Source organism: Pelophylax lessonae (assembly GCF_965119305.1).
Source record: "Pelophylax lessonae genome assembly, chromosome: 3".
NCBI classification, from domain to species: domain Eukaryota; kingdom Metazoa; phylum Chordata; class Amphibia; order Anura; family Ranidae; genus Pelophylax; species Pelophylax lessonae.
In genome coordinates this window covers 649,612,650-649,627,281 of record NC_138770.1, presented here as the reverse complement: position 1 = coordinate 649,627,281, position 14,632 = coordinate 649,612,650, and the positions used below count along the sequence as shown (strand labels likewise).

Sequence of the window (14,632 nt, the reverse complement as noted above, 5' to 3'; positions counted from 1 at the left end):
CGGTTGTATTGTGTGTCAGGGCTAGAAATATTCTTTTATTCACATTCCAGAGGAACTGTTAGTTAAAAAATGTTAAAGTGTATTTAAAACCAAAAAAAACTTTTTTCCTGGATTTAGATAGAGTGGAGAAGGGTTACAATCTATTGGCTCCTGCCAATTAAATTCTGTGAGGGGGGGGTTGGGATGAATTGTGCTGTGTGTGTCTATAAAAGCGCACAGCCTGGCTCAGGAGCCAGCCTGCAGCTTGCTATGGTGGCACACACAGAAGAGAAGGAGCCAAGAGTGGGGGACCCCAGAAGGGGAGGTATGGGACCACTCTGTGCAATACCATTGCACAGAGCAGGTAAGTATAACAACTTCATTATTATTACTTTTTTTAAATAAGCCTTTACAACTAGGTTGGCATCAGTGCCAATACAAGGTCATCTACAACCATACTAAGCTGCGCCCCCCCAAGATATATGAGCATCATGTGTCAGCAACCCCCCCCCCCCATAAAAAAAAAAATAAAAAAATTGAGCACTTATCTGCTTGCTTAATCCCTAAGCATTAATTCCCCTTTCCATTCCAGTAAAGGAAAGTAAGCATTAATTCCCCTTTCCTTTTAACCTGCCAACACTAATCATTGCCCCCCCCCCCACCCCCCCTCCAAACACAAATACTCTCTCCACATCCCTGCAGCACAAATCCCCCCCCCCCCCAAAAAAAAAAAAAAAATTCACCCCTCCTAGCACAAATCCTCTATGCCTAAAATTTCCCTTTCAAGCACAATTCCCCTCCCCCCACCCAAATCCCCTCTCCCAGCACAAATTCTTTCCCCAATCCCCATTCCTATTAAATATCCTTCACCCCCCACATTTCCCCTGCAAGCATAAATACCCCCCAATAATCCCCCTCCAACAAAAAAAATCCCCTCCTAACACAAATTCCCACCCCCCTCTACCATATCACCTCTTCTAGCACAAACCCCCATATCTCACCCTTCTGCCATAAATCCTCTTCCCAACCCCCCCCCCCTCCCAACACAAATACCTCCAAATCACCATTCCTAGCACACACCCCTAACTTCCCCCTCCTGAAACTATTCTTATCCCCTGCCTCCAAATTCCCCCCCCCCAAACATATATTCCCCCGATCTCCTGTAGGTGCCCCCCCCCCACACACACACTTCACATGATCCCACACTGCTCAGGGCAGGTGCTGCTTCTGCCCACCCCCTGTCCCAGCCCTGGTTGGCATCAAACTTTAAAGCATAATTAGAGTTAGATAGCTATACACACTATGGAAATACATATATGCTTACGGCTTTAATGCCAAAAGATTAGCAATTATTTACAGCCAGGCCTTTTCACATCTGCCACACTGCATACATATCTACACCATTTAAAAAAGAAAATCAATTCAAAAAATTAAATTGTTTTATAAAACTTGCCCTGGGCTTTAATATGGAGAATATGAAACATAGTGGAACCTTCTTAAAGCTAAATGTATTTACATCATGATCAAAATAACAAGTGAATTTCCTATTAGTAGGAGGATCCATACAATTTTTTTTTTTTTTTCTGCTTCTATGTCAATGGTGCATAGCCTTTTATACCAAACAGGGAGAATATGAAAGCTGCTTCAAATTTCTCCAAAAGCTAAGGTTTTCTATGTATACCCATGGAGAGTCTGAACCATGTTATCAAGTTGCTTTGAAAGTTTTCTTAACCACATTAGGTTTTTATTTTCCATAGCTCTTGTGTAAGAACGGGAGCCTTAATTCTGTTGAGCTCTTTCACTGGATATTTTATTCTAATCTAAGAGCAAAAACAAGTTTACACTATTATTCAGGCCAGTTCAAAGTCCCTTTATAAAAGCGGCAGTAGGTAACATCAATCAAAAGCTGCTTTCCACTTGAAGGTTGAATAGGTAAGTGAGATAATTGTGAAAATGGGCTCCGCGTGAGAGGCATTCCAGCAGGTGGAACATTGATTTACCTAGCATTTAAATTCATTGCTCTGTTTCCATTTTAAAGCTACATTGTTAACAGAATCTTAACTTTTTTTTTTTTTTCCCCAATCACACTGAGCGACAAAATGAAAGCTTATCGACAGCAGATGGACTAGTTATGCTTGTCCAAAGGAATGCTTCTTTTCTAACATTTAAAAGTCTTGTAATCCTAAAAATAAAAAGGGCATCCTATAAAGAAGGGTTATCAAGGAAATTAGCACCTGTATTGTCTCCATATTCATTTTGCACTTGTTGGATTTTTAGTAGGTTACAATATCATTGACTCTCAGTAATGGTCACTTTAAATAGTAATCTGGAGGAGCATTTTCCCAGACATAACCTTAAAAGCAACCGCAGGACCCTCTGTAATGGAAATCTAACCTTTGGAAACTATGGCTTCTAGTTACCATAAAAGAGATGGATGTGGACTTAAGTACTCTCTATTATTTCCTATGGTCCTTCAGCATAGACTTCTTTTTAATTTTATTCAAGTATAGTAGACTGGTAGATCTCTAAAGTGTTTTTGTTTTATACTGGTTGACTATTTACTATAAAAAATGTTAAAAATGAGCAGGAAAGTCAATGAGATATAAAGAGTACATAGCACCAAATGTATTAAAGGGATTGTAAAGGCAGAAGGTTTTTTTTTTTTTTTTTATCTTGATGCATTCTATGAAGAGCGTCTGCAATCGCTTGATTTATTTTCCCTGGAGAAGAGACGCCTGAGAGGGGACATGATAGCAATTTATAAATATCTCAATGGTGATCTTGGCATAGAAAAAAAGCTATTCAGTCGGAAGGATTGCATGAGGACTCAAGGACATACAATGCGATTAGAGGAGAAGCGTTTTAACCTCAGGCAACATGGGGGGTTCTTTACTGTTAGGGCTACAAGATTGTGGAATTCTCTACCACAAGAGGTGGTTTCTGCGGAAGTATGGTGGCTTTCAAAAGACTCTTAGATGTACATCTCAAGAATCAGAACATTCAGGGGTATGCGAGATGATTACGGGCACACACACCTACACAATTTGAACTGGATGGACTATTGTCTTTATTCAACCTCACCTACTATGTAACTATGTAACTATGTAAGATAAAAAGCCTTCTGTGTGAAGCAGCCCCTAATACTTTAAGACACTAACAAGAGAAGGGCACACCAACCTTGTGCATTACCACTAAAAAGTTTATTAAAATCAAAATGGGTAGCGTACAATTTACTCACAAACATAGGATATGTACAAGCATATAGGAAATGGGAACCGCTCGCCTCCAGAACACTTCTCTATTGCTGGATAGCGTGATGGAGTCCACTAAGACCTGGTATGGCTTACGTGTTTCGAGGGAGAACTCTCTTCCTCAGAAAAATTGCCACCTAATACTTACCTTAGTCCCATCTCTGTCCAGCGATGTCCATGAATCCCTCGGCCATCCAGCCCTTACCATCTGCATCCAGGACTCTGCCTCCTGATTGGCTGAGACACGACTGTGATGCCATTGACTCCCATGGCTGTCAATCAAAGTCAATTAGCCAATCAGGAGAGAGAAGGGGGCAGACCCAAACCGCCGCTCCATGTCTGGATACATGGTGCTGCAGCTCAGATCGGGTGCCCCCATAGCAAGCTGCTTGCTGTGGGGGCACTCGACAGGAAGGAGGGGCTATTAAAGGAGTTGTAAAGGCAAAAGGTTTTTTTTTTATCTTAATGCATACTATGCATTAAAATAAAAAGCCTTCTGTGTGAAGCAGCCCCTAATACTTACCTGAGCCCCATCCCTGTCCAGCGATGTCTATGAGTCCCTCACCCATCCAGCCCTTACCATCTGCTTTCAGGACTCTTCCTCCTGATTGGCTGAGACACAACTGCGGTGCCATTGGCTCCTGTGGCTGTCAATCAAAGTCAGTTAGTCAATCAGGAGAGAGAAGGGGCAGGCCGAACCATAGCTCCATGTCTGGAAACATGGAGCTGCAGCTTGACTCGGGTGCCAGCTTGCTGTGGGGGCACTCGACAGAAGGGAGGGACTAGAAGCAGCAAAGAGAGACCCGAGAAGAGGAGGATTGGGGCCACTCTGTGCAAAACCACAAGAGGTAAGTATAACATTTTTGTTATTTTTGTTATTTAAAAAAGAATAAAAACAAGACTTTACAATAACTAATATATCAATAATTGGAAAATTTGCATTGCCCATATGCTGGAAAAACATGATTGACCAGTTAGCAAAAACATTTTTTCCACGGTGCAACTGGAGAGCTTGGAAATCCTAAAATGTTTATTCATTTTTAAGTTTAAATTTTGTTTAATATGACGAACTTAAAAATTATTAAATAACGCTAATAGAAAGTAAAGAGAACATATTAAAGCAGAATTTCAGTGCACCTCATTAGGTGGCTTCACACCCCGGGCGCTTTGTCTGCCCTTTGGGTCCTAGTAGAGGCCATCAGTGCATCTGCATACACGAGGAAAAACAGCACAAAAAAGTCCTAAAAAACAAAGGAAAGTCCATTGGTAAGTTTTTCCAACGTTGATTCAAAAACCTAAATACATTTCTGATTCACACCAGGAGTTCTGACTTTATTAACTGCATACTTGTTCCCAGCCGATGACTTGAACAGAATTGAAGCCAATTACAACCAGACAGCTAGCATTTATTTCTTAGTAAGATAATATTTAGTCCACTGTTACTGACCAATTTTTCAGTTGTCCAATATTCTATGATTCTGCTCTGATTTGGTTGAAAGATTCATGAATAGCAATCTGGAGTAAAAGTCTTTCTAAGTTGTTGCAAGGGATTGTGGTGCTAGTTCTGTATTATTATTATTATTATTATTATTTTATTTATTTATTTATTTAATAATAAATGTATTTTTTTTTATTATTATGTATTTATTTATATTATGCTATTTATCCTTTTTTTTATTTTTCTTTGTTAATGTTATTTTATTAAATAAATGAAATGTTTATTATTTATTTAACCTCTCTGCTTTGGTGGCAAACCCATCCCCTAAAAACTAAACTCCAGGCAGCAACAGCTTATACACGTATGAATTATATAAGTATAAAGGAGCTGTTAAACCTGCTAAAGGATTTATATTTCTGTCTATCCCTTGTTGAGATTTGCACAGACCTACCTGATAGGGCAGGAAACCTTTTTTTTCTCTACCGCAGGTAAGTCACACTTATAGGTTTCCTCCCCACCCCGGTCTGTGACTAGACAGGAAAAGGAGAACAGCGGATCAATGAGCTTATTGCTTTGTCACAGTGGGGTTTATTTACTAAAGCTGGAGAGTACAAAATCTGGTGCACTTCTGCATAGAAACCATTTAGCATCCAGGTTTAATTGTCAAAGCCTTATTGAACACGCTGGAGTTAGAAGCTGATTGGCTACCATCAGGGCTTTCTTTCTCAGAGAATAGGTGCAGGAACTCCCCCTTTCAGAGTCACCCCTTTTCTCCACCCCTGCAGTCAGTAACAATAGAGCCCCCGCCAGCAACAAGAGATTCCCTAACAACAGTGGATTGCCCGCAACAAAATTCTCCCCAGGAACAATAGCCTCCCGGCAGCAACAACAGGTCTTCCCACAGCCAGCATTGATAGACTCTCTGGCAGCCAGAAACAATAGACCCCTTCCTCAACAGTAGATCTCTCCCTGCAACAACTGACATCAGCAATATAAGACCCACCCCCAGCAACAATAGACCTCCTCAACAACAATAGACCTGTCTGCAAAAAGAGATCCCCTCCAGCTAGAATAAATGCCCATCAGTCAGCATCAATAGACCCTGAAGCACACCCCAGCACCCCTTCCCATTACATACAGCCAGCCCTGGAGGTGCTGGAACTGCGTTCCCCCACGTTCCTGCTGAGAAAACAATCCATGGCTACCATGCACAGCTACACCAGATACTCCAGGTGTGCTCCATTTTTAGTAAATCTACCCCCCCTGCTCTCTTTTCCTGTCAACATGCATACATCTTCCTGGAGGTAAGCTTTATTCATTTAAAGAGTTATTTTATGTTGACTGAAATCAATGTGTCTTAGCTGGTGTTAATTAGTCCCCCATCTGTGTAGGCTAGACATGTCAGTAACGTAGAGGATAAGCTGACAGTCATCATGATCATGACTGTAATTCTATCAATTTTCCACTGGATTTGTATGAAGTGCGTTAGCAGCAGTTATTATGGTGGTTTTTCGATGCTTCAAGACCTTTTCCAACATCACTTACAGTTCTTGTCTTTATCCATAATTATACACAATAATAACCAATTTCCTTTTCCTTTTTTTCCTTTAGTGAACCCAACAAGAGCAGGTGGGAGAGATATTCCAGGCTCGGCGGAGGTCATCAGGGAATCTAGCAGCACAACCGGCATGGTCGTTGGCATAGTAGCTGCAGCAGCCCTGTGCATCCTCATCCTCCTTTACGCCATGTACAAGTACCGAAACAGGGATGAAGGCTCCTATCATGTTGATGAGAGTCGAAACTACATCAGTAACTCAGCGCAGTCCAATGGGGCTGTGATTAAGGAAAAACAACCCAGCAGCGCTAAAAGTTCAAACAAAAATAAGAAAAACAAGGACAAAGAATATTACGTCTGATCCCAGTCGCTTAACGAACACGTGTATAGAAATAGTCTTCATTTTATCTGAGACATAAAAAAATTAACAAACTTATTTACTTTACTTTTTATGAAGCACATTGAAAATATAAAAAAAAAATAAAAAATAAAGAAGACAGGGAATGCGATCAGAAAGGAAAGACTGTTTTTAAAAAAAAAAATGTAAAACAAATGAAAAAAATATATATAAAACAAGCACATCACGATGTTGTTTCCCAGAAAAAGGAGCCACTTAAGATACCCAACTATCTACAGTGTTTTTCGTATATTCTGCCCATCCATGTAATGTGGTTGGAATGTTTTGGAAAGACGTTGAGTAGACAAAGCATTCTTCAAGCACAGAAAAAAAATATATATATACAACTTGGAGGCACAATTCGAATTTTAAAAAAATCAATTCCAATTCCGTTCAGGCACAATTAAAAGAAACAAAAAATAAAGAAGCTACCTATGATTCTGGATGCAGCCAAAGTGCTTGTGCCGTATTCATCATGGAAGTATGAACGCCAGCGAAAAAAAACTTGTCTGAACTTGCAAACCGCTGTGGCTTGTGGCAATGGGGCAGCAAAGCAACCATGGAGACATGTCTGGTACAAAAAAAAAAAGCTGGCTTTTCTGAAAACTTTGAAAAAAAAAACTTTCACAAAGACCCCTTTCTGGTTGTGAAGAGTATGTTACGGAGGCCTTATTTTCACAAGTACGGAACATAAGGCCCTTTTTCAAAATTAAAACAAGAGGGATAGATGCAATCATTGGAAATTTTCATGCACGCTTAATATGTTACTACATATGTTTATATAAAAAACACATCTATATGTGCTTTCTGGACTGTGATAAGTGATGTTTTATAGCCTGTTGTATAGACAATGCAAAATATATCTGCTCTTCAGCCATTTTTGGTAAACTCAATGTTCTAAGTGTTGCTAGGTATAGACAGTTTTCCAATGTCTGACCCAACAGACATGTTTCAGTTTCTTGCTGCCATTACCCAATTTTTATCTTTTATTTTTAAATTCTTGTGAGTATGCCGCTGGGGGATGTGTATGAATGTAAAAACAAATAAAATAAAAATGTTAATATTATACAGCACAATAGCCAACATTCCACTGCAGCCAAGTTCCAGTATGGCGAGCCACAAGGTGTGAAGATATCTAAACTCTGTCCAAACAAATTAAAAAAGTCCAAGTTACTGCAACAGGCATAATATAATTATTTATGCTAGCTAATTAACTGTAAGGACCTTTTACTTTCTAACTATGACATGACATGCCTTTTATGTGTTTAAATAAATAATAATAAAAAAAAGAATGGACCTTGAATTTATTTAAAAAAAAAAGTATTAAATACGATTGATACACATGAACAGAAAGTGGTGTTCATGTTGATTTGGCTTGGGAACGGTTGCAGTTTTTTTCACTGCAAGTAAATGTATTTATGTGTCCTATCTCCAAACATATATTGTTTAAAAAAATAATAATATTAATATTAAATATTAATATATTAATATTAAATATTAATAATATATAATAAATATTTTTGGCTTGAATTAAAAATCAAATTAGTAATCTTGTAGATATAATGGTTGTCTTTCTCATAAGAACATGAAAAACTATAAGCAAAATAGAGTAATATCCTAAAATAAAATTGCGTGATTTTCACATATTTAAAAAACAAAAATGTATTTTTCTGTAAATCGCAATTTTTGGAGTTATAAAGCAAATTAATATATAGTAAAATATTAAAAAATGCTCAAGCTTTGCTGAATTAAGCTTGTTGCAAAAGACTTGAGAGTAACATATCACTCGAGAGGAAATGCAAAGAGAATATATTAACCTAAAAGTGAGTACTTCAAGAGAACTCAGTCTTTTTCACTTGAAGGTCTCCTGAGAAGAGTGTGGATGTTCACACAATATAGACGGGAAGAGTTTAAAATGAATTTCAACAGAAGGGGTAACAAAGCAAAAAAGAGCCTGTTTTATTTACCAGGTAACTTTGAAAAGAATGCTTAAAATCTAGACATGTTCTCTCAAGCTCACAGAAAAAGAAAAAACAACAATAAAGTTGATAAAAAAAAAAAAAAAATATATATATATATATATATATATATATATATATATATATATATATATATATATATATATATGTATATTAATAGGGCTTCCAAATACCTTTAGTCCTGATTTTTGCAAGGGTGTTTTGATCACTCCCCAAAGCCAGTAGCTTGTAGAAGAACAGGGTGCATCAAATAACTTTTCCTGCTACAAATCTCCATCTGGACACTAGAGAAAGTCAACTGTACTCAGGGATAAAAAAGTTATTTAATGCTGTATTGCACAAAACGTGTGAAAGGTCCAGTCATGATTATAGTACTCTAAAAAACAAAAAAAAAAAATGATGTAGAGTAACAACTGTGGTCCAAACAAGACTTGCCAAATTGATATGTTGAACATGCTATTATAGCAAAGTACTACAAGTCTTTTATAAAGTATTTTATTTTATGTAATCAAAATGTCAATTGTCAATGTTTCTTTGTACACATCTATTTTGCCAACACTTTTTATCTTTGATAATCATTTATACCCTAATTCCGAGCTACTATTTCATTTATAGAATTATTTTACTGATAATTTTTGCATTTATTTGTGGTACCATTGCTTCAGATTTGTTTTCAGATATTCAGTCAAAATTATGTATGCAATTTTGCTATAGCATTTCAACGTCATCATTGTTAATCCTTTCATAGAATGAGGATTCACCTTGACACATTTTGATGCGTTGTGTTCCAGGTCCCTTTCATTGAAAGGGTAGGTACATTTTATATTCTGCAACAGGGTTTTTCTTTTCTTTTTTTTTTTTTTCTTTTTCTTTTTTTTCCCTGTATATTTGCTGTACTTAGTCTGGATGAGGTGGCTTATTTCCAATTCTGTAATGTGTTGCCTTTACAACAAAATCAAAAAAGTGTGAGATGATTCATCCCCAAAAAATCAAAACCCAAGAGGCCCAAAGCCAGTTTATTGTGTTTGTGTGATAGATATTGAAAATGAAATTTATTTTGTTGCAAGGCCAATTTATCCATTACTGGAAATGCTAAGCAAGTGGAATTTATTGTTTTGTTAATAAAATGTTTCTTAATACATCGCTTTGTTTTCATTTTCGCAAGAAAAGTGTTTTTTAATACATCGCTTTGTTTTCATTTTTGCAAGAAATGTAAAATGCTAAAAAAAAGTATGATATGGAAAACAAGAAAAAAAAAAAAAAAAAAGGTAAGTTTAAAGGGTAACTCCACTTTCATCGGAAAAAATAAATGAATAGCAGATACAATAAAAAATAACATTTTCTCTATCGCTCATTGACAGACGTAGTCCTCGGTGATTCAACACCCTCGGGTTATGCTGCCCTCTACAGGAGTAGGACTAGACAGGAAAGAAAACGTTCTGGCCACACCCTAGGGGCAGTCCCAGAGGGTATATCCTCTCACTTCCTGCTCTAGCAAATCAGTTTTTTTCTGTCTAGTTAGGAGTAAGGACCTAGATACCTTGCTGGGATCTTCGGTCCTGGCAGGATTTTTTTCTTAGAAAAGATTTTTTAGACAGCTTTTTTTCTCCAGTGTTCCTGTGAGATCTTCAAGCAAGAAAGCTGAACTGGGCGACAGGCTGGATGTTGAAATCCAGTGGTCACCCCAGTTCAGCCTACAAGCGCGTGCAGGCCATAGCTCCGCGCTGGGTCGGCCGCGACATAGTCCCACTGGACGGGGACTCACCCTGCGAGTTAAACGTCTCGCTGAAACGCCAAAGAACATGAGTCACGGCGTCCGTATTGGTCGACAGCCCTCCTACCTCGGTGGAGAGGGGTACTGTCAGGAGTTGGCGCCCGCCTGGTTCCGGTATGGTGAGTAGTATGTTCCCCCTTTCCCCCTGACGGGTCTTGTGGTGAACGCGGGCCCCTCTCTGTAATGGTAAGGATGGTTTCCCCTCTATCCTATAACATGTCACAGATCCCCCTAATTGAGTGTGATTTTTGTGTACAAGAAGCCAGGAGGCTTGGTTTGGGAGCTGACAATCTAATTGTAAAAATGTGAAAATGATTGTAGTCAGTGGCAGTACTAGAACTTTACTGTGATAGTATAAGGTATCCTACCTGTCAGAAGCCACAGGGCGATGTCTATACATGTATACTGCATTCCAGATCATTCCTCCAGCTAAGCAGATGCCTCCCGACGGCCACGGACCGCATACGGCCCGCCAGGGTCCGGTACCGCCGACCACGCTGACCACCATGAGGGTGAAGGGTTGTGAGGCCGAGATCCTTCTGCAGACATGCCGCTATTCTGTGCAGGCCGCCGCCATTGTCTGGTAGATCGCACGAGGCCGCCATTTTGGTGTAGCCTCGTGTCTCCAGCATGGGGGCGGCCATGTTTGAGGTGACTCAAACACCTCATGGAGCCAGGGGGAGGCGCCGGCAGGCGTGTTAAGGGGCGGAGCCGCCTCCTTTACCCAGGAAATAGGGCCAAAGACTTCCTGTCTGTAACAAGACAAGCAATGAGCAAGCTGATGAAAACTTCTGTGCATCAGGGATGAGCCTTGGGGTCTCTCTCTCTCTCTCTCTCGGGTCCAAAAAGGCAGGTAACACTGAGGGGCGCTGTTGTGACTGGGGGACACAAAAAAAAAAAAAAAAAGTTTTTTACTTTGTCATTTTTTGTTGCTGGCAAGTGTCTTGTATAATCGTTGACCCTGCCGCATAGGTATCCCCACCTGATCCCCTCAAGGTGGCCGCAGGACCCTCCAGTACCCCACTTGTTTTTAATGCATTATCAGCAGTTTTGGAGTCTTTGGTATCCCGGGTGGAGATGGCCTGTCAGGGACGGGGGTCAAGAAGCGACCCCCGCCTACCCCTATTGTTTATCAGATACTTCAGGGGCTGTTGTCTCAGGTAATATCTCCTCAGCAGTGAGGAGCACGTTTCTGCCTCCGCCATAGCACAAGAGTGGTGGATGCACTAGTTGCGTCCGTCCGGGAAACCTTTAGTCTTGAGGTTACACCGGCAAAAGGTAGCTGAGACTGAGATTCCTTTTTGGTACTTGTTAGCCTACCAAAAGGGCGAAGGATTTTCCTTTACCCAAATGGGGTCGTTTTGAAACGAACCCCTGTTATTTCCAAACGCATGGCTAGGTGCTATCCGTTTGAGGAATTCCTCTTTATAGGATAGACGGTACCACCTACTGTCTTGCCACAGACTGTTAGGATAAAAGGACCTCGTAACTAACGAGGACCTTCCTTTTCTGCTCATAAAGATTTGTTCGTTCCGCGAGGGCGGGCGATAAGGCGAAACCCTCCAAAGCCCCTTTAGAGGGGTTTCAAAGGGCGCTGGTCAGCTAAACAAAAAGTCCGGCTCAGCCAAGCCTGAAGATACAGCCTGATGCGCCCCTACCCATCTCTGGGGTGGGGGGGATGTCTTCACCGGTTTCTGGAGGACACAGGATCGAGTTTCGATCACTTCCACCGGTGCCATTCTTCCCTTCTAACATTGAACGGTTTCAGGGGTTCTATTCGAACCTATTCACAATGCCCAGGAAAGAGGGCAAGGTGCGTCCAAATCTGGACTTGGGAAGAAATAGAGTCCATCCGTACAGTGGTGGCCTCCCTGCATCAGGGGGATTTCCTGGCGTCCATAGACATTTAGGAGGCCTATCTTTATATCCCCATCATCGCAGGACATCAGCGTTTTTTCGCTTTCCCAAAGATCATCCCTGGTTCCCACCAGGAGACTGAACTATCTGGGCCTAAGGTTGGATACATCCTGGGCAAGAGAGTTTCTCCTTGCGGAGAAACTCCAGAAGGTTCAGTCAACGATTCGGATGTTGCTGTCCGTCAATTGGCTGGGACTGATTGTGGCCTTCTTAGAGGCAGTACCGTATACCCAGTCTCATACCCGAATTCTCCTGAAGGAGATTCTTTTTAATGGAATCAGAATTCCGATTCCCTGGACAATCGGATCCGGTTGAGCGAGCGGACCAGGAAGTCTCCGATGCTCAACCAGGGGAAGTCATTTCTTCCGATAGTATCCAGATTACCAATAAGGGTATCGGAACTGAGAGCGATCAGATTTTGTCTGATTTACTGGATCGAGCAGCTCTAGAGCAGCCCGATTCGGATCCAATCGCATATGGCCTCTTCATCCAGAGGTTTTTCACTAGCTGTCCCTTCATTGGGACATCCCGGATGTGGATCTGTTGGCACCTTGGCTTAACAGGAAGGTGCGGAGGTTTGTAGCTCGCGCCGCGATCCTCTAGCGGACGCAGCAGAAACGCTGATCGCCCCGTGGGGGCAGTATCAGCTACGGCATGCCTTCCATCCTCTCAAGTTGCTGCGGGAACTTCTTCGCAGGATAGAGGTGGAGGGAATTCCAGTTATTCTGGAAATTCCGGACCGACCTCGTCGAGCCTGGTACGCCGACTTGGTGAGGCTAGTCCCGGACGCTCCTTGGAGACTTCCTCTCAGGGAGGATTTGCGGTCTCAGGGACCGATCTTCCATCTTGCTTTACAGTCGCTGGCTTAATGGCCTGGCCATTGAGACCCAGGTACTGAAGGACAAGGGAGTGTCAGCTTCAGTTATTCCTACCTCCAGTTAAAGCAAGGAAAGCGACTTCCAGCACATGGAAGTCTTATATTGCATGGTGTGAATCTATTGGATTTCCCCCACATACCTATTCGGTGACCCAAATTTTGGTCTGTCTGCAACAAGGGGTTGAGCAGAAACTGTCCTTGAGCACGATCAAGGGTCAGGTTTTCGGCGTTAGCAATCTTCTTTCAAGAAACCTTTGGCTAATCATTCCTTGGTGTGGAACTTCATCCAGGGGGTGCGACATCTGGCTCCGCCAGTGCGCGCACCCTTACCGCCTGGGATCTTAATTTAGTGTGGTCGGTTCTTCAGAAACTTCTCTTTGAAGATATTAGGGAGATTCCCTTGCTTACATTATCCCAGAAGGTGGCCTTCTTGGTGGCCATTACTTCTGCACGCAGGGTGTCAGAACTGGCCGCATTATCTTGTCGTTCCCCATATCTGGTGGTTCATAGGGATAAGGTGGTTCTTCTTCCGAATCCATCCTTCCTTCCTAAAGTGGTTTTCAGAGTTTTTCATCTGAATAAAAGTATTGTGTTACCTTCCCCGTGTCCTAAGACTAGCCATCCTTGGGAGTTTGCATTACACTCCTTGGATGGGGTTCAGAAGGATACACTTGACTACTACGAACTTGTTTTCATAAGACGGACTCACTTTTTGTGATCACGGATAGCCCTTGAAGGGGGTTGCCTGTGTCTGCCGCGACCATATCTACATGGATCAGTCAGACGGTGGTACAGGCTTATTCTATTAAGGGTCGGAATCCTCCGTTCCCTGTTAGGGCGCACTTCACTCGAGCGCTCAGTACTTCCTGGGCCTATCGCCATCAGGCGTCAGTGGTCCAGGTATGTAAGGCGGCCACCTGGTCATCGGTACATACCTTTACAAAATTTTATAAGATTGATGTGATGGCATCGGCAAATGCCTCATTTGGCCGCAAGGTTTTGCAGGCCGCAATTTGAGGAGACCGGTGGTCTACCTTGGGGGTTTTTTTCTGTTGAAAAATTTCTGTTGAGTCTCATCATTGAGGATGAGCATTGTAAACTTCTAGTTGGCACCGGTTGGGCCTTCTAGATTGGATTTGATTTCCATTTTCCCACCCCTCATTTGTGGTACTGCTTTGGGATGTCCCGAGGGTGTTGAATCACCGAGGACTACGTCTGTCAATAAGCGATAGAGAAAAATGGATTTTTGTAAAATCTTACCGTAAAATCCTTTTCTCTTAGCTCATTGACAGACGTAGTACCCGCCCCTCTGTTTTTGAGTTGGGTTGGGTTAAATTCTCTAAACACTGCTTTGTGACATAACTGATTTGCTAGAGCAGGAAGTGAGAGGATATACCCTCTGGGACTGCCCCTAGGGTGTGGCCAGAATGTTTTCTTTCCTGTCTAGTCCTACTCCTGTAGAGGG

At 41.5% G+C, this 14,632-nt stretch overlaps 1 protein-coding gene across 34 annotated transcripts in view; it reads left to right on the top strand.

The window, feature by feature from the left end:
* The window catches only part of NRXN1 (neurexin 1), a 2,145,734-nt gene extending 2,137,945 nt beyond the window's left edge, over positions 1–7,789 (top strand). For all 34 annotated transcript variants that reach the window (XM_082249472.1, XM_082249474.1, XM_082249501.1 and 31 more), the window contains one exon: positions 6,280–7,789. In XM_082249472.1, the coding sequence (XP_082105598.1) occupies positions 6,280–6,584 (305 nt within the window). In that variant the 3' untranslated portion in view covers positions 6,585–7,789. The remainder of the gene's footprint in view (positions 1–6,279) is intronic.
* Positions 7,790–14,632: the final 6,843 nt, after the last annotated feature.